Source organism: Castor canadensis, chromosome 11 (assembly GCF_047511655.1).
Source record: "Castor canadensis chromosome 11, mCasCan1.hap1v2, whole genome shotgun sequence".
NCBI classification, from domain to species: domain Eukaryota; kingdom Metazoa; phylum Chordata; class Mammalia; order Rodentia; family Castoridae; genus Castor; species Castor canadensis.
The window spans coordinates 48,344,991-48,365,578 of NC_133396.1; the positions used below are offsets into that span (position 1 = coordinate 48,344,991).

The 20,588-nt window shown below is 37.1% G+C and overlaps 1 protein-coding gene and 1 pseudogene across 1 annotated transcript; one reads left to right on the plus strand and one right to left on the minus strand.

Annotated features, from left to right (window-relative positions):
* Positions 1-1,428: 1,428 nt before the first annotated feature.
* On the plus strand, positions 1,429-2,373 carry LOC109680882 (olfactory receptor-like protein DTMT). Its single transcript, XM_020155527.2, has one exon. The coding sequence runs from the start codon at positions 1,429-1,431 to the stop codon at positions 2,371-2,373; it is 945 nt and encodes a 314-aa protein (XP_020011116.2).
* An 8,726-nt stretch (positions 2,374-11,099) lies between these two features.
* LOC109680881 (olfactory receptor-like protein DTMT) lies at positions 11,100-16,498 on the minus strand (annotated as a pseudogene).
* Between the last annotated feature and the right edge of the window lie 4,090 nt (positions 16,499-20,588).

The window sequence follows — 20,588 nt, forward strand, 5'->3', positions numbered from 1 at the left end:
AATTTATGTTCAGGGAGTATTTATAAGAGATAGTTTTTATTACATATGGGTAGTTTGCCTTTAAAAATGAAGGAATTTGTGTCTCAGCTGAAACATAGTCAAAAAATATGCATATACACTGTTCACATCCAGGCACCATGCCAGATACTGGCCTGCTGCAGTCGTGCAGCCAGAAGTAAACTTTCATGCATGGAGTTTATAGCTTGGTAGGAAATCAGCTATAAACAATTGATGAATGCCATTGAGTACTATGGATGAGTACAGGATGTTGTGGGAACATAGCAGCAGGTTTCACTTGATTGGGAAGAAGAGTAAGTTGTTGAGCAAGTGTCATGTAATACCCATGAAGAGGGGTGCCATGTGAAGAAGCAACAGAAGAAACAAAGTGATAGGCAAATAAAACCTCAAGGGATTGTAGACAAGATGCAGGAAATCAGGACTTTCAACCCCAGCCTTAATTCAAAGTAGAATGCATATGTCATTGTGGAGACATATGAAGTTGTGGCAGTAGGCAAAGTTCAGGTGTTAAAGCATCAATTGTGTCCTTTGCATTTATTTTAGGAGCAATGACAACCTTGAAGCAGTATTCAGATTTTGATCTGTCATGCTGTAAATAAAGCAATTTAAGATACAGATTATTGCGGCTTCGAAATAGGGACAAGAATTCAGTGTTCTCTTCAATAGTCCAGGAAAGATAAGGTGTCTTCCTGTTCTAGGAATATGGTCCTGTGGTAAGGAGGGGGCAAACTAGCAGAAGAATGAAGAAGAGAATCTAGTACATGCTAGATTTGAAGTAAAAGTGAAAGAAAGGAATGAATGAATGAAATTAAAGGTCTCTCATTTAATCCTGAACTCTTTTGGGTAAATTAGAGAAGAATATGAAGTTGGGAGAGAGGAAAATGAGATCATGAGTTTCTTTTCAGATCTATTGAGCTTAACTTGCCTGTGACACACCCAAGAGAAGACAAGTATGAAGCAATCGGAACATTTATACCTGCATTTTAACTGGTGTTGTAAGACATTGAAGACAGATTTTTTTCTTGGGAGTCTATGTAGAAATACAAGCAGATAGGCATCTCAAGAATCCTTCAAGACCATCAATGTATAAGATACTGATAGAAAAGGAACCAATAACTGTTTCCTAGGATGACTGGTCAGTCATATAAGATAAAAAAAATTCTACATTGTGTCTCAGAAGCTAAGAGAAAAAATCTTAGGAAATTATACAGTACTGAAAGATATTAATGACAGTTCCAAAAAGTCATTAAATGTATAGACATTATATACATGTGACATTTAGAAATTATTGAGGTAAGGGTGAGATCGGTTATTGAGAACACAGAACATGTACATGGAAATATGTTCTTTTTATTTACATTTTAAAGTCACAATATTCTTTTCTCTTAAAGATTTTGGAGACAGAAGAGTATGACAGAAAGGAACCAAACTATCACCTTAGAGTTCCTTCTTTTGGGCTTACCAATCCTGCCAGAACACCAAGACCTGTTCTGTGTCCTGTTCCTGGCCATGTATCTTACAACCATCCTGGGAAATCTCCTCATAATTGTCCTCATTCTACTGGACTCCCATTTCCACACACCAATGTATTTTTTTCTCAGCAACTTGTCCTTGTCTGACCTCTGTCTTTCCTCTGTGACCATTCCTAAACTTTTGCAAAACATGCAGAGCCAAGTGTCCTCCATCCCCTATGCAGGATGCCTGATACAAATGTATTTCTTCCTATTTTTTGCTGACTTAGAGAACTTTCTTCTTGTGGCCATGGCCTATGACCGCTATGTGGCCATCTGCTGCCCCTTGCACTACTCCAGCATCATGAGCCCCAAGCTCTGTGTGTGCCTGGTGATGCTCTCCTGGGTGCTGACCACATTCCATGCCATGTTGCACACAGTGCTCATGGCCACATTGTCTTTCTGTGAGAACAATGTGATCCCCCACTTTTTCTGTGACATGTCTACTCTACTGAAGCTGGCCTGCTCTAACACTCAAGTAAATGAATTGGTGATATTCATTATGGGAGGGTTGCTTGGTGTCATTCCTTTTTTACTTATCATCATGCCCTATGCACACATTGTATCATCCATCCTCAAGGTCTTTTCTTTCCTTGGCATCCACAAGGTTTTCTCCACCTGTGGCTCTCATCTGTCTGTGGGTTCAGTATTCTATGGGACATGCTTTGCTATCTACTTATGTCCATCAGCTGATAATTCTACCATGAAGGAGAATATCATAGCTCTGATGTACATGGTGGTGACTCCTATGTTGAACCCCTTCATCTATAGCCTGAGGAACAGAGACATGCATGGTGCCCTGAGAAGACTCCTTTGTAAGATTGAAATTCCCTTCTTCCTATGAGGGTAACACTTGAGATATTTACAAAATATTCTTCAGCAAATGTACTAATGTTAATTTGGAATATTATTCCAGATGTTTTCCTCACCATGGGAGCTTTTTAAAAAAGAGCGCAGTGCATAATTTTTTCATGCATAAAAGAAAGGATGTTCAGTGGAGTACTTGAAATAGAAACATGATCTTGATGTCCTGGCTATGCCATCCTCTTTGTCTTGCTCAGGTGATCCTAGAAAACTGTAGTGTACAAGCTACTGTTTCATGTGATCTCATTTCTTAGAGTCTTCATTTATCTCAGTAATTTTTCAATTCATCCCCCCACCCCCTCAATAACCAGCAGAAACTATTTTGCCCTTATTTCTGATTTTGTTGTACAGAGAGTATAAGCAATAATAGGAAGGAACAAGGGTTTTTGCTGGTTGAGATAAGGATAGCTATACAGGGAGTTGACTCACATTGATTTAATGTGCGGGTGTGTTACCTTCTAGGTTAATTCTTTTTGACCTCACCTTTTCTCTAGTTCCTGGTCCCCTTTTCCTATTGGCCTCAGTTGCTTTTAAGGTATCTGCTTTAGTTTCTCTGCGTTAAAGGCAACAAATGCTAGCTAATTTTTTAGGTGTCTTACCTATCCTTACCCCTCCCTTGTGTGCTCTCGCATTTATCATGTGCTCAAAGTCCAATCCCATTGTAGTGTTTGCCCTTGATCTAATGTCCACATATGAGGGAGAACATACGATTTTTGTTCTTTTGGGCCAGGCTAACCTCACTCAGAATGATGTTCTCCAATTCCATCCATTTACCAGCGAATGATAATATTTCGTTCTTCTTCATGGCTGCATAAAATTCCATTGTGTATAGATACCACATTTTCTTAATCCATTCGTCGGTGGTGGGGCATCTTGGCTGTTTCCATAACTTGGCTATTGTGAATAGTGCTGCAATAAAAGAGGGTATGCAGGTGCCTCTGGAGTAACCTGTGTCACAGTCTTTAGGTATATCCACAAGGCTGGTATTGCTGGATCAAATAGTAGATCAATGTTTAGCTTTTTAAGTAGCCTCCAAATTTTTTACCAGAGTGTTTACACTCCCACCAACAGTGTAAGAGGGTTCCTTTTTACCACATCCTCGCCAACATCTGTTGTTTGTGTTGTTGCTAAATATGGCTATTCTAACAGGGGTGATGTAGAATCTTAGCGTGGTTTTAATTTGCATTTCCTTTATTGCTAGAGATGGTGAGCATTTTTTCATGTGTTTTTTGACCATTTCAATTTCTTCTTTGAAGAAAGTTCTGTTTAGTTTACTTGCCCATTTCTTTATTGGTTCATTAGTTTTGGGAGAATTTAGTTTTTTAAGTTCCCTATATATTCTGGTTATCAGTCATTTGTCTGATGTGTGGCTGACAAATATTTTCTCCCACTCTGTGGGTGTTCGTTTCAGTTTAGAGACCATTTCTTTTGATGAACAGAAGCTTTTTAATTTTATGAGGTCCCATTTATCTATGCTATCTCTTAGTTGCTGTGCTGCTGGGGTTTCATTGAGAAAGTTCTTACCTATACCTACTAACTCCAGAGTATTTCCTACTCTTTCCTGTATCAACTTTAGAGTTTGTGATCTGATATTAAGATCCTTGATCCATTTTGAGTTAATCTTGGTATAGGGTGATATACTTGGATCTAGTTTCAGTTTTTTTCAAACTGCTAACCAGTTTTCCCAGCAGTTTTTGTTGAAGAGGCTGCTATTTCTCCATCGTATAGTTTTAGCTCCTTTGTCAAAGACAAGTTGGTTATAGTTGTGTAGCTTCATATCTGGGTCCTCTATTCTATTCCACTGGTCTTCATGTCTGTTTTTGTGCCAGTACCATGCTGTTTTTATCATTATTGCTTTGTAATATAGTTTGAAGTCAGGTATCATGATACCTACAGCATTTTTCTTTTAAACATGTAGATTACTTTTGGGAGTATAGACATTTTTACTATGTTGATTCTACCAATCCATGAGCATGGGAAATCTCTCCACTTTCTATAGTCTTCCTCAATCTCTTTCTTCAGAAGTGTATAGTTTTCCTTGTAGAGGTCTTTCACATCTTTTGTTAGGTTTGCACCTATGTATTTGACTTTTTTTTGAGGCTATTGTAAATGGAATTGTTTTCATACATTCTTTTTCAGTTTGCTCATTGTTAGTGTATAGAAATGCTAATGATTTTTCTATGTTGATTTTATATCCTGCTACCTTGCTATAGCTATTGATGATGTCTAGAAGCTTCTGAGTTGAGTTTTTTGGGTCTTTAAAGTGTAGGATCATGTTGTCTGCAAACAGGGATATTTTGACAGTTTCTTTTGTATTCCTTTTATTCCTTCTTCTTGCCTAATGGCTCTGGCTAGGAATTCCAGTACTATGTTGAATAGGAGTGGAGATAGTGGGCATCCTTGTCTGGTTCCTGATTTTAGAGGGAATGGTTTCAGTTTTTCTCCATTAAGTATAATGCTGGCTGTAGGTTTGTCATATATAGCTTTTATAATGTTGAGGTACTTTCCTTGTATTCCTAGTTTTCTTAGAGCTTTTATCATGAAATGGTGTTGGATCTTCTCAAAGGCTTTTTCTGCATCTACTGAGATGATCAAGTGGTTTTTTCTTTGCTTCTGTTAATGTGGTTTATTATGTTTATTGATTTTCATATGTTGAACCATCCCTGCAACCCTGGGATGAAGCCTACTTGGTCGTGGTGAATAATCTTTTTGATGTGTTGTTGAATTCGGTTTGCCATTATTTTGTTGAGGATTTTTGCATCAGTGTTCATTAAGGAGATTGGCCTATAGTTCTCCTTTTTGGAGGTGTCTTTGCCTGGTTTTGGGATAAGTGTAATACTGGCTTCATAAAATGTGTTTGGCAGTTTTCCTTCCCTTTCTATCTCGTGGAACAGTTTAAGGAAGGTTAGTATCAGTTCTTCTTTAAAGGTCTGATAGAATTCAGCGGAGAATCCATCAGGTCCTGGACTTTTCTTTTGGGCGAGACTCTTGGTTGCTGCTTCAATTTCATTGTGTGTTACAGATGTATTCAGGTGATTAATTTCCTCTTGGTTTAGTTTTGGATGATCATATGTATCTAGTAATCTGTCCATTTCTTTAAGATTTTCAAATTTATTTGAATATAGGTTCTCAAAGTAGTCTCTGATGATTTCCTGGACTTCCATGTTGTTTGTTGTTATCTACCTTTTGCATTCCTGATTCTACTAATTTGGATTTTTTTCTCTCCTCATTTTAGTCAGGCTTGCCAGGGGTCTGTCAATCTTGTTTATTTTTTCAAAGAACCAACTTTTTGTTTCATTAATTCTTTGTATTGTTTTTTTGGTTTCTATTTCGTTGATTTCAGCTCTTATTTTTATTATTTCTCTCCTTTTATTTGTTTTGGGATTTGCTTGTTCTTGTTTTTCTAGGAGTTTGAGATGTATCATTAGGTCATTGATTTGGGATCTTTCAGTCTTTTTAATATATGCACTCATGGATATAAACTTTCCTCTCAGGACTGCCTTAGCTGTGTCCCATAGGTTCCAGTAGGTTGTGTTTTAATTTTCATTGACTTCCAGGAACTTTTTAATTTCTTCTTTTATTTCATCGATGATCCCTTGTTCATTAAGTGATGAGTTATTTAGATTCTAGCTGTTTGCATGTGTTTTGTCTTTACTTTTGTTGTTGAGTTTTACTTTTACTGCATTGTGATCAGATACTATGCACGGTATAATTTCTATTTTCTTTTATTTGCTGAGACTTACTTTGTGCCCTAGGATATGATCTATTTTGGAGAAGGTTCCATGGGCTGCTGAGAAGAATGTATATTGTGTAGAGGTTGGATGAAATGTCCTGTAGACATCTACTAGGTCCATTTGATCTATTGCATATTTTAGATCTTAGGTATCTTTATTGAGTTTTTGTTTGGATGACCTATCTATTGATGATAATGGGGTGTTAAAGTCTCCCACAACCACTGTGTTGGCATTTATATATGCTTTTAGGTCTTTCAGGGTATGTTTGATGAAATTGGGTGCGTTGACATTGGGTGCATACAGATTGATGATTATTATTTCCTTTTGGTCTATTTCCCCTTTTATTAGTATGGAATGTCCTTCTTTATCTCGTTTGATCAATGTAGGTTTGAAGTCTACTTTGTCAGAGATAAGTATTGCTACTCCTGCCTGTTTTTGAGGGCCATTGGCTTGGTGAATCTTCTTCCAGCCTTTCATCCTAAGCCTATGCTTATTTCTGTCGGTGAGACAGGTCTCCTTTAGGAACAAATTGTTGGATCTTCCCTTTTAATCCATTTTGTCAAGCGGTGCCTTTTGATGGGTGAATTAAGTCCATTAACAGTAAGTGTTAGTACTGATAGATATGTGGTGATTCCTGTCATTTAATTGTCTTAGTTGTTTGAAGGTTTGATTGTGTGTACCTAAGTTGAAGTTACTCTCTACTGTCTTGCTTTTTCTTTTCCTGTGGCTGCCTGTCTTTTCATGGTTATGTTGGCTTTCACTCTCTGTGCGCAGAATCCCTTGAATAATCTTATGTATTGGTGGCTTTGTGGTCACATATTGTTTTTGTTTCTGCTTATCATGGAAGACTTTTATTGCTCCATCTATTTTGAATGATAGTTTTGCTGGGTAGAATATCCTGGTGTTGAAGTTATTTTCATTCAGTGCCCAGAAGATCTCACCCCATGCTCTTCTTGCTTTTAATGTTTCTGTTGAGAAGTCTGCTGTGATTTTGATGGGTTTACCTTTGTATGTTACTTGCTTTTTCTCTCTTACAGCCTTCAATATTTTTTCCTTAGTTTCTGAACTTGTTGTTTTAATGATGATATGTCGTGGGGTAGGTCTATTTTGATCTGGTCTGTTGGTGTCCTGGAGGTCTCTTGCATCTGTATGGGAATATCTTTCTCTAGATTTGGGAAATTTTCCGTTATTATTTTGTTGAATAGATTATGCATTCTCTTCGCTTATACCTCTTCTCCTTCTTCAATGCCCATGATTCTCAAGTTAATCTTTTGATGGAGTTGGTGAGTTCTTGAATTTTCTTTTCACAGGTCTTGAGTTGTTGAATTAATAATTCTTCGGTTTTTCCTTTAATTACCATTTCATCTTCAAGTTCTGAGATTTTGTCTTCTGTTTGTTCTATTCTGCTGGATTGGCCTTCAGTTTTGTTTTGCAGTTCTGTTTTGTTCTTTTTCCTGGGTGGTTTCCTCTTTTATGTTGTCTATTTTTGTCCTAAGTTCAATTATCTTTTTATTCATCACGTTCTCTGTTTCTCTTTGGTGTTTACACAGTGCTTCTATGGTTTCCTTTATTTCTTCTTTTGCTTTTTCAAATTTTCTACTTTTGTTGTCTTGGAATTTCTTGAGTGTCTCCCATACATTTTGCTTGACCCTGTCCAGTATCATCTCTATAAAATTCTCATTGAGTATGTGTAGTATGTCTTCTTTTAAATTATTTTTGTTGGTTTCATTGGGTCCTTTGGCATAGTTTATCTTCATTTTGTTGGAGTCTGGATCTGAGTATCTGTTTTCTTCATTCCTCTCTGGTTCCTTTACTAATTTTTTGCTGTGGGGAAACTGGTTTCCCTGTTTTTTCTGTCTTCCCATCATTGTCTTTGGTGTTGTTACTGTCCCTGTACTGTGTGCAATTAAGTATTTTCTAGCTTGTAATAATAACAATGGTGATATTTAGATGGAAGTGTGAGTGGAGATGGAAAGCAAGTAGTTAAAGAAAAGGGAAAAACAAATAAACAGACAAGAAGGAGAAAACAGAACCAGGAATCAGACAAGAAAGTTTCAAAGGTACAAACAGGGAGCATTAGTGTACTAATTAACAGTATTTGAACAGGCATTAGAGAGACAGAGAGAGGATTGAAAATAAAAAATAAAAAAATAAAGATAAGAATAAAAATAAAAAATAAGTAAATGAAAGAAATATATATATAAATAAAATAAAATAAAATGAAAAATAGAAAATTTAAAAAACAACCAAAAAACCAAAAAAACCAAAAAACCTCCAAGTTCAAATGCAATGAAGTTTCAGTCTTAATAATTTAGGTGTCTGTCTCAGTTTCCAATCCTGGAGTTGGTCCCTCAGATGTTCTTCTGTAGTTGTCTCATCAAAGGGATGCATAAAGTGGAACAAAACTACACACACACACACACACACACAAAACCACCAAGTGTCCCAAATTCAAATGCAATTCTGTTTCAGTAAGTTTTTCAGCATGCAGGTGTAATTCGGTTGTTCTCTCATCAAAGGTAGGGAGAAAAAGAGAAAAAAAAGAGTCTGGATACATTTCTGAGAATGGTATCTGCGGCTGTGGCTTGCCTGCCTACTGCTGTCAGCCTGCTGTTGCTGGAGGCATTATTTATGCAGATCTCTGGGGTGAGCTTAGCACTCACCTGGCCCTGCAGGCTTTGTTTACTCAGAGTTCTCCTGTGCATCATCCTCTGATACATGCTTTCCCCTTTTCCAGCACACTGGTGAAGGTGACACTACACCTGCATTCTCAAGCCTGCATGTTTATTTACAGTTCCTGTGGGAAGTGGGTATTCCCCCTTGTCCTGTGGAGTTTTCCTCCCACCACTGCTTTTACAAGCTTTCCTGCTCCTGATTACTAGGCAGTGCTGCTGCTCCTGCCAGCCACCATGTTTGTTTACAGTTCACGTGGGAAGTGGGTCTTCCCCTCTCCTGTGGAGTTTTCCTCCCTCTGCCACTCTCACAAGCTTTCCCATTCCTGGTTGCTGGGCACGCAACACCGCTCCTGCCAGAGCCTCTCCGGCCTGCCCTGCTTGTTTATTTACAGTCTTGGGAAGGACTTCTTTCCCCCAATCTTTGGCGCTCAGTGCACCCCACCCTCTTTCCCATGTGTCTTTATTGTTCTTATTGCTTATTAGTCAGTTTCTCTTTTTTTCCCTGGGTGGGGGTTGGTCTGTCCAGGGGGCTATGCTGCTCTGGCCCAGGCTTGTCTGTGGGAGTACCGCCGTACGGCGAAGCTCACCTTGTCTGCATCTTCCCAAGCCATCTGGACACAGGTGACTGGCGGCCCAGGGCCCCTTCTTGTTTCTCTGTTTAACATGAAGTGGAGATTCTCTGCACTGGCTGAAGGAGTGGAGGGCTCAAAGTTTTGCTTCTTCTCGGTGATTTTTGCCTGCAAAGTGTGTCTCCAGTATCTCTCCAAGATTTCACTATAGGAGGCTCGCTTTCTGCTTCCTCCCTCTAGCCGCCATCTTGGAATCCCCTCACAAATTTAGAGATCAACTTTTTTTGATTGCACATTAATATTGACATCATGTGATACTTGTCTTCCTGTCCCTGACTTATTATACTTAACACAATTATATATGGTTCCATTGATGTTGTCACAAATCTTGGTATTTCTTTATGTCTGAATTTTAAATCCATTGTACATGTACTACATGTTTTAGTTATTCACCAGTTAGTGAAACTTTACTTTCAATTCCTTGGTGATTATACTGCTGCACTGATCACAGGAGGGTAGATGTATCTTCAATATAGTGATATCATTTCTTTGGATATATGGCCAGTAGTGGGATTATGGATCATATAGTAATCCTTTTAATGTTTTTGGGCAATATGAGAGTTAGAAATCAGGGCCTTGTACTTTCTAGACAGGCACTCTACCACTTGAGTCATGTCACCAGACATTTGGTGCTTTGTTTGATTGTTTCCTTTAATGTATTTTACTAGAATATAATAGTTGTACAGGGGGATACACTGTGATATTTACATATGTGCATATAATATATCTTAGATTTACCCCTCCATCATTTTCCCTCATCTCCCTCCCCCATTGTTATGATTTCAACAGGTTTCATTCTTCTATTTTCATACAAAATACATGAATCATATTCATCCTCATTCACCTTTTCTCCTATGCTCACTCTACTCTCATTGTTACCAACCCCAAACAAAGTCCTTTTTACCCTCCTGTCCTTCATTTTTAAGAGTATCTTGATAGTTCAATGGAGTTTCATCTTGGTACTACAGGCATGTGTATATCGTGCTTTAATCAAACTCAAGCATTACTTACTCTTTATCACCATGCTCCCCTAATATTCTACATCTTACGCTACAGTAAGTTAAGAGCATTACAGGTCTCTTAACCACAGTGTCTTCTCTGGTTGGGTTCCATTGGAGTCTCACTCTATGCCCCAACTGTGCTGGAAGGCCAATTTCCTATTTGTGCTTTCCTGTATGGCCTGATGACAAGTGCATGACACTGTGCCTTGCTATTCATTGAGATGGGGGCTGTGCTTGGGCTGGCCATGAACTGTGAGCCACCTGATCTTTGCCTCCCAAGTAGCCAAGATTATTAGCTAGAACCACTGAGTCTGGATACTTTTAATTTTATGGGGACTCTCAATCATTGTTTCCATAATTGCTGTACTAATTTACATTCCCACCAACAGTGTGAAAGTGTTCCTTTTTATCCATATCCTTGCCTGCACTTGTTATCATTAGTCTTTTTGATAATAGCCATTGTGATTGGTGTGAGGTGATATTTACTAACTTCTTGTGGCTTTGATTTATATCTCCTTGACAAGTAGTGATGTAGAATATCTTTGGCATATATCAGCTGGTCATTTTTGTGTCTCCTTGAGAAATGTCTATTTAGATCTATTTTGACTCCATTTTAAATTGACTCATTATTTCTTTGCTATTAAGAATTTTGAGTTCCTTCTATATTCTATACATTAGCATCTTGTCTGATCAATACTTGAAAATATTTTTCTAATTTTGTAGGTTTTCTCTTCACTCTTCTTAGTGCCTCTTTTGCTGTACAGAATCCCATCAGCTTGATGTAAATCCTTTTAATTTCATTTTGTTTTTCTTTCCTATGCTTTGGAGTAATAAGCAAAAAAATTCATTGCCCATCTGATTTCTGATAGTTATTACAGGTCTCATATGTTTAAGTCCTAAATCCATTTTGAGTTCATTTTTGGACTAGAGAAAGAGAGAGGTTTGGTTTCATTCTTCTACATGTGGATATTCCCATCTGTTGAAAATCTGTCTTCTCTCCAATAGATGTTGTCAGCACCATTGATGAAACCCAGTTGGTTGAAGGTGTGAGCTTACTTTCATTCTATGTAATCTCTTCCATTGGCATATATGACTATTTTTATGCCAAAATCATGCTGTTTTGTTCATTACTGATTTGTAATGTTCTTAAGTTTTGTTCATTTGGCTCAAAATGGATTTCACTATTATGGTTTTTTGTTGTTACATATAAATTCTACAATTATTTTTTCTACTTGTGTGAAGCATTTCACTGAGATTTTGATTTTTAGTGTGTTGACAAACCTCAATGTAGCTTTATATAAGTACTGTAGTAATTTAAACTTTCATTAACAGTGAGCAAAGGTTCTCTTACTCCACATTCTTACTAACACTTGTTACCTTTCATCCTTTTGGTAATAGCCATTCTGACAGATGTGAGGTGATATTTCAATGTGCTTTAATTTGTATCTACCTAGTGATTATGGGTGTTGAGCATTTTTTCCTGAATCTGTCAGTAATTTATATATATTTTTATTTGAGCAAGGATCTTGCCATGCAGGTCAGAGTGTCCTAAATTCATAATCTTTCTACTTCAGCTCTCCCAGTTTTGGCATTATAGACATGAATCAACAAATCAAGCTTCATATGTCTTCTTTTGAGAAATATCTTTGCAGCACACTTGCCCATTTCTTTCCTGATTTTCTTTTTTCTCTATGCAGTCATTTGAGTTCCTTAAATATATTGGATATTACTCCTGTATCAGATACATGGATTGCAAATATTTTCTCAATCTGTATGTTGTTTCTAAATTCTGTTGTTTTCTTTGATGTGATGTTGATTTTGATGTAATCCATTACCTTTTGGAGTTTATTGCTGGTGCTTTTGTAGTCAACTCTAACACAATTTGCCTAAACCAATGTAGTATAGATGTCCCCCTATTTTTAATTCTAGTAGTCTGTAGATTTAGGACTTTTGCTACTACACCAGTTTCCCAGGCCAGAACTTACTCAAAAAACTAAAAATAGAATTATCATATGATCCACCTGCAATGCTCCTTGTATATACGTGAAGGAATCAAAGTCAGCATACAATAGACATACCTGTACATTGATGTTTATTGCAACACAACTCACAATAGATAAGTCATGGAATCAACACAGTCTGGGCTCACCAACTGATGGACAGATGAAGAAAATATGGCATGTATACACAAAGGAAAATATTCAGCAATTAAGAAGAGTAAAATAATGTCATTTGTAGGAAATGGAGATCATCACACTCAACAAAATAAGCCAGCCCAGAGAGACAAATATCACAATTTTCTCTCACATACAGAATATTTTTAAAAGACTACTCAGGAATAGGAAGGAAACACATGGATGGGAAATGTGTGGGTGGAGTGGTGATAAAATACAAGCAAAGTCCTTATAAACACCTATGAAAATGTCATTATGAACACCTCAATTTTTTAAAAGTAATATACACTAATAAAATGCCATCTGTATTAAGCCATCTCTCATTTTAGTTGGTTTTTATATGGTGTAAAATTACAACCCAATTTCATATTGATATGAAAAGATGGATATGTTTATATATCTTGTCATAGCAGTATCTTCCTCAATGAGTACACACTTCTGGTGCATAATTCTAAGTTTTCTTCTATTCTTATCTCTTATTCCAATCAGAGTTTCAGTAACTAGTTCTATGGTATCTCAGTTGGCTTTAGTAGCTGCAATCTGAAAGCACTGCAAATCAACCATGTTCCATCTGCCCCTTAATATTTTTCTTGATGAATCCTATCAATACTCATAAAAATATCAAAGTCTATGATACATTTTTGTTTCCTTTTGCACAGTGTGAGCTGTGGAATGAAATTAAACATTTTTTCATATATACAGGCATTTTTTCCAGCATCATTAGTTGAAAACTCTGTTACCTTAGTCACCTTTGCATCACCGCAATTAAATTCCTAACACATGCTAAGAATAAAATAAGTGCAGGTTTGTTTAGCTCACAGTTTGCAAGGTGCCAAGGGCAAATGGCCTTGTACAACTTGAGCAAGGGCCACCCTTCCGTGTATCACCTCATGTTGCAGGTAGCAACAGCAGAGCACAAATGGAGAAAAGGTCACATGCTAAAGGAATACATAGAAGTAGACTGTGTTCTTAGGTCCCTTTCAAAGTAGGTTCTATTGTTCATTGGTTAGATCACCCCCATCCTATCTCCCACACAACCCCCTCCCTGACCCAATTATAGCAATTGCAAGAGGTTTCTTTGGTCTATTTCATATAAGTATATGAAGTCTCAACCATATACCCTCACTTTAATCACCTTCATTCACCCTCCTCCCTCCCATAAGTACACCTCCACACACTGTACCTATTTTACAGTCCTGCCTTTTGTTACTAATGTTTAAGTCAATGTTCAAAGGGATTTCTCAATGTATTCCCACTGTGAATATATTTTGTTTTGGTCCATTCATCCCTTTCTGTTACTGTTCTTTTCTGTTTTATCTCTAAACTTCATTCTTCATCAACTTTCACATATCTTTATTTGCCCTACCTACAGAGATGTTATTATGCTTTAAAATATTGTTGATGAATGGATTTAGACACAATCACTTAGAGGAGACTATTTTAAGCAAATGAATAGGCCAAGTTTGGGCAATTGATTCATTTTATATTGATTTATAATTAAAAAATAAAGGCTTGTTTCTTTTATTTCTAAAATGGGAAAAATGATAAGCTGGAGGGTCAAATAATCTGTGATTTACACAGGCAAAATATCAACACTGCATGTGATATGTGAAGTTGTTGAATGTCACATTTGTCATTCTGGATACTGCAAACCTTGACTTTAAATATATTATATTTTCTTTTTGTAAAATCAATATAGCTTTTGCAGTAGAAGAATCCAGAAACACTGAACTTATTTGAACCTCTACTTTCTCTCCCTGGTTGTGAGAAACTGGAATTCTGGGGCCCTAGCTAATAACTCAATCTAGGTAAACTTTTACAAAGACACTGTTGTGTCTATGGCCATACCACCCTGAACGCACCTGATCTCATCTGATCTCGGAAGCTAAGCAGGGTTGGGCCTGGTTAGTACTTTGATGGGAGACACTGTTGTTAAAAAAAAGAGTTAGAAAAATTTGTTTACAGTCAAGGCATTTCACACAAAACAATTTAGATATGAAGTGAAAGGAGTGGGAAAACTAAAAGGTAATATGTCAAATTTTGTTCAGAAAGAGCATGTATGTGACATTAGAAGGATAGCATGAGGTTGAGATATTTGGATGACATTGAATATTAATCTAGGAATATAGATCACTATTGAAAATGTCACCAGAGTCAAAATAGAATTCTGATAAAATCCTGGGATAACTTAAGAATGTGAAGAATGAGACCACATGGAAGAGCTGCTTAAAAACTATACTTTTTCCAGGATCACTTGAGCAATAAAAATAGGAAGGCAAAGCTAGGTAACCAAGATCATGTTTCTCATTTCAACTACAGCACTGAACAGCCTCTCTTTAAATAAATTTTTATTATGATATATTTGCTTTATAGGGAGGATTAATTGTGACAATTCCAAATAAACTTAAATTGTACTTTGGTTAGATTTCCCCTACAATCTCCCCTCTTAAAGCAATTGCAAGAGGTTTCATTGTTCTGTTTCATATGGGTATATGATGTCCATTAGCCATACTCTGTCATCTTAATCTCCTTCATTCACCCTTCCCTCTTCAACAAGTACTTCACTTACCTATTTTATGGTCTTGTCTTTCATTTTTAATTTCTAATTAAACATTCAAAGGGGTTTCTTGATGCATTTCCACTGTGAATAAACTTAATTTGGTATGTTCAATCATTTCCATTACTCTCCATTACTGCTTTCCTCCCAACCCCCATTTTTAAATATATATCATTACATCCTCTACCTTCATAGATGTTATGTTTTATAATATTGTAGATGCTCTATCATTCTCTATTCCTTTCCCTCCTTCCCTGATTTCCATAGAGTAGTTTCACTATTATAGAAAAATTCTACAAATGAGTTTGTATATGATCAAGTTATGTATTAAATAATTGTACAGTGTGCTCTTTTAACAAAAACTCTGATAGTGAAAGAAAAATCTGGAATACTCTAATGCTATTCTGCATATATTTACTGGAGAAAATTATGTAAATATCCCAAGTGCTCCCCTTATAGGAAGATGGGAATTTTATCCTTACGAAGAACTGTTCTCAGTACACCATGCATGTCTCTGTTCTTCAGGCTGTAGATGTAGGTGTTTGCCATAGGGGTCACCACTATGCAAATGAAAGCCAGGACATTCTCCTTTACAGCAGAATTATTACATGATGGACTTAAGTAGATAGCAGAGCATGTTCCATAGAATAGTGAAACCAAGGACAAATGAGAGCCACAGGTGGAGAAAACCTTATGGACGTCCTGAGAAGAAAAGTCCTTGAGGAAGGAGGACACAATGTGTGCATAGCACATGATGATGAGAATAAAAGGAATGACACCAACCAATCCTCCAACCAACTCATTAACCTTAGTGACAGAGTTGGCCAACTTCAAGAGAGCAGATAGGTCATGAAAAAGTGGGGAATCATTTTGTTCCCACAAAGTCAATTTGGCCATAAGCAGGGTGTATAACAAGACATGGAACAAGGTCAGCACCCAGGACAGCACCACCAGGCATAGGCAGAGCTCAGGATTCATGATGCTAGTGTAGTGCAGTGGGAAGCAGATGGCCACACAACAATCATAGGTGATGACCAAAAGGAGGAAGCTTTCCTGGTCAGCAAAAAACAGAAAGAAGTACATTTGTGTCAGGCAGCCTGCATAGGAGATGGATAATATTTGACTCTCCATGTTTTCAAACAGTTTTGGAATGGTCATGGAGGAAAAGCAGAGGTCACACTAGGAAAAGCTGCAGAGAAATAAATCCATGGGTGCGTGAAGATGTGAGTACAGTCAAATGAGGACAATGATGAGGAGGTTCCCCAGGATGGAGATATCCTTTTCCCCAGATCCAGTAAAACCTGCTACTGTGTTCCCACAGTATCTTGTACTCATCACATATCATTCAATACCATTGATCAATTGTTTATATGTGAATTTCCACAAGACTGTAAACTCCATGCAAGGAAGGCCACTTTTGCCTTCATGGCTCAGCAGGGTAGCATCTGGCATAGGGCCAAGATGAGACCAGAGTTTCATAGTTATTGACTGTGCTTCAGCTGAGACACAACATACTTTATTTTTAAAGGCAACAAACTACCACTAATTTGGAATAACTATTCCTCTTATCTATGCCTTGAATATAAAGTCTCTATACATAACCATTTAGCACTAAATTTCTATGTAATTTGGCATTTATGAAAAATGTTACGGCATGTAAGATGTAGGACTTACTTCCATAATACTGATTAAAAATAAAATCATTATGCTTCAATCTACACAATCCCATTGATACTGATGTCAGGAAAAATATAAATTATTACAAAAAGGAAAAAGAAGCACATATTATTTTCAAACCCTCACCTGGGGTTTTCCTCAGATGTCTATACTATATGTGATCTTTTTGTATGATACATAACTTAGGTAGGCCCTGATAGCAAGTGGTGTTAAATACCAGTTCCAGATGTTACTATGAAGGTATTTTACAAATATTATTAACATTTAAGTAAGGAGACATAATTATGTAGATTAGACTACAGAATGTGATAAGCTTCACACAATGAATTGAAAGACATAAGAGAAAACTGCATAAGTATTTTGCCCCCAGATGGCCTTAGAACTCAAGATTGTAGCATATACTCTTCCCAGGGACTATAGTCTGCTGACTATAGTTAGCACAGTCCCCAATATTTCCTAAATTAAGTTCCATAAACACACACATACACACACTATTCAATATTCTTCTGGATAATACTGACTAATGAACCCCAGAATATTCAAGCATGCTAATAAAGCAGAGGAAGAGTACTAACAGATTCAGAAAAGTTCTCTCACTAAAACTTCATAACTGAGCCTGCCTGCTGGGATCGTCATCCTGCTAATGGTGTTCGATGTGGTTGCATTAACAGTGTGTATATTTGGATATTATGTGTTGCATTATAGAGCAAAAGAACATTTGGGGAAAATCACACACTTTGTTTCTCTAAACTATGCTTCCCTGTAAACGAGCAAATGTATGCCTAGTACAGAAGTGTACAGATGGAACATGTATAGAGACATCACCTGCAGGTAAATCTATAGTTGTCATCCTGGACTGTTCATAAGTATCACTGATGGCAGTGTTTATTATAGATCATGCACATTCAACTCATCTTGATTATGTGAAAACACAGATTCTGGTTCTGTAGCTCTGTTTCTACATTATAATGAACACTCAGGTGATGTCAATACTCTGCATCAATGGACATGCCTTTGAAATATAGATTACTAAACTCCTCAGACATATCTAAGCACTATCTGTGATAGGGAACCTGTCTCAAGTTTATTATGGTTATAAAGTTGAAAGTAAAATAGGAGAAGACTTAGAAACTGATGCATTGAGTCCAACCTCACAGAACTGTTATTACGTTGAAATGAGACGATCTTGGGAGAATACATTGCAAGGGAGTAATAGTAATGAACGTTAGCATTAATAAAAAGGTTATAAAAGGTGGATATAAATCAAAATACTTCTACAATTTTGCAACATCTTGGGAGGCAGAAACGTGGAGTTAGATAAGGCATCATAAGAGAAAATTTGTCCTGCAGAACACCACTTAGTGTGGTAAATCAAGATTCTCAGGGTAGAGGGACAGTAAGGTACCATCCAGTTCTCCTTCCTCAAAACTAACCTAGAGGGTTTGAGGGTGATTCCAGGGCCATGCCCCAACATCTGGTTACATTTATACATTATAGGCAAAGGAAGTAACAGCCTCTGAATTCATCAACTGTGTCTGTATCATCCTTTCTCATAACTCTCTTTCAGCCATCCCTGGGCCTAAGAGGCTCGCTGACCCAGGGGAGTCAAGATGCTGGAGTAACTCATTAAAGAAAAAGTAATTGCCTAAGGACCTCTCTAGGAAAAATTCTCACAGAGTCCTTTGGTGATGACGAATTAATTATAGTCTCTGATCACACCTGACTATTCTTTTGGAAGATGGAGATGCAGAGAAGTCCGAGATGGATCCTGATTCCTTGATTTCTTATGACATAGACAGGTGTTCTGTGGGACTATAGCATGATTTTTTTGGGGGGAAGTGAAGATCATTGGAAAATCACTAACATATTCAGAGACCAAACTGAGAATTATTCAAATTATCAGAGGGGTATAAAATTTTCTCTAAGATGCTATCATCAATTTTGAAGAAAAGAGCCTCCATGTAAAACATATGCTTCAATAGATTCTCAATGTACAGAGGTCCTTGAAGTGATAAACATGATAATATAAAAATCAGGATTTTATGATTTATTTTGGTTTGTATGTTCTTTACATGGAAAGGACATGAATAAGAGAATTTCCTTAGATCATGTTCAGCTTTTCCTTGGGTTAAGATAAGAAAAGAAGTTCGGAGTTTCCTTTTGCTACTATTAGCTCCTTACCTCTCAAAACAAACCTTAAAAGCATCCACTACCACCATCGGCCTAAGCACTGTATGTTTGTGTGTGTGTGTGAAATTATCTCCTAATCCCATGTTCTCTCTCCTCTATTGATCATGATAGCATAGGTGCCATTCAAACTTCTTCTTACTTTACCTGTGCCTTGTGTCTGCAGTAACTAACTAGGTTAAGTTCTGTTACAATGATATAGCGCAAACTTTGGGTTTTTTTCTTTCTTTTATTTTGCCATTTTTACACTTACATATGTATGCATTCTTTGGACCACCTCCTCACTCCTTCTCCCTTCTCCTGGTTCCTGGCAGAAACTGTTCAGTCCTCTTGTTCTCCACTTTTCTTGAAGAGAAAGCATAGGAGATATTAAGAATGACATAGACTTTTTCTAGTTTGAGATAAAGATAGCTATATAGAGAAATTCCTAGTATTGCTTCCAGGCACTTGTGTATTGCAACCCACATTGGTTCATCTCTGCCAAACCTCTTCACTACTTCCTAGTCCCCTTCCCATAGTGGACTTTGCCAGTTTAAGATGACTATACTTGCTCTTCTACAGCACGCACAACAACCACATTGAAGTTTGGGTTTCCTTCCCTTTCAAATTTCACCCATATGCTTTCTCCCCTTAGTGTGTGACCCATGTGCAATAATATTACTGCATTTGTTTTGGGTCTGTAATCTGCATCTGTGGAAGAACATATGATTTTTTACTTCCTGAACATGGCTAACTTCACTTAAGGCAATGTTCTCCAGTTCCATCCATTTACTTGCTAATGGCAAAATTTCCTTCTTCTTTATGGCTGAATAAAATTCTATTGTGTATAAATACCACATTTTCTTAATCCATTTGTTGCTAGTGGGGCATCTTGGCTCTTTCCATAGAATGGTTATTGTAAATACTGCTGCAATGAACATGGATATGCAGGTGCCTTTGTAATAACTTGATTTGCATTCCTTCAGGTATATCTCTAGCAGAGGTTTTTCTGGATCATATGGCAGATCTATGTTTAGTTTTTTAAGAAGTGTCTGTATTGTTTTCCATAGTGGTTGTACTAGCTTACACTCCCACCAGTGTATACAGGTTCCTTTTTCCCACATCCTCATGAACATTTGGTGGTGGTGGTGTTCTTGATAACAGCTATTCTACAGGAATGTGGTGGAATTTTAATGTAGTTTTGATTAGCATTTCCTTTATGGCCATTTTTTTTTTACCATTAGAACTTTTTCCTTTGAAAATGTTCTGTTTAGTTCAGTTGCCCACTTCTTTGTTAGTTCATTAATTTGGGGGGAGTTTAGTTTTTTCAGGTCACTGTTTATTCTGGTTATCAGACCTTTGTCTGATATATAGCCAGCAAATATTTTCTCTCACTATGTCAGTGGTCTCTTCAGTTTAAAAACCATTTCTTTTGTTGTGCAGAAGCTTTTTAATTTTATATAGTCCCATTTGTCCATTCTTTCTTTTAGTTGCTGTGCTGCTGGAGTTCTGTTGAGGAAGACCTTGCCTATTTTTTCCAGGATATTCCCTGGTCTTTTGTGTACTAACTGCAAGGTTTCAA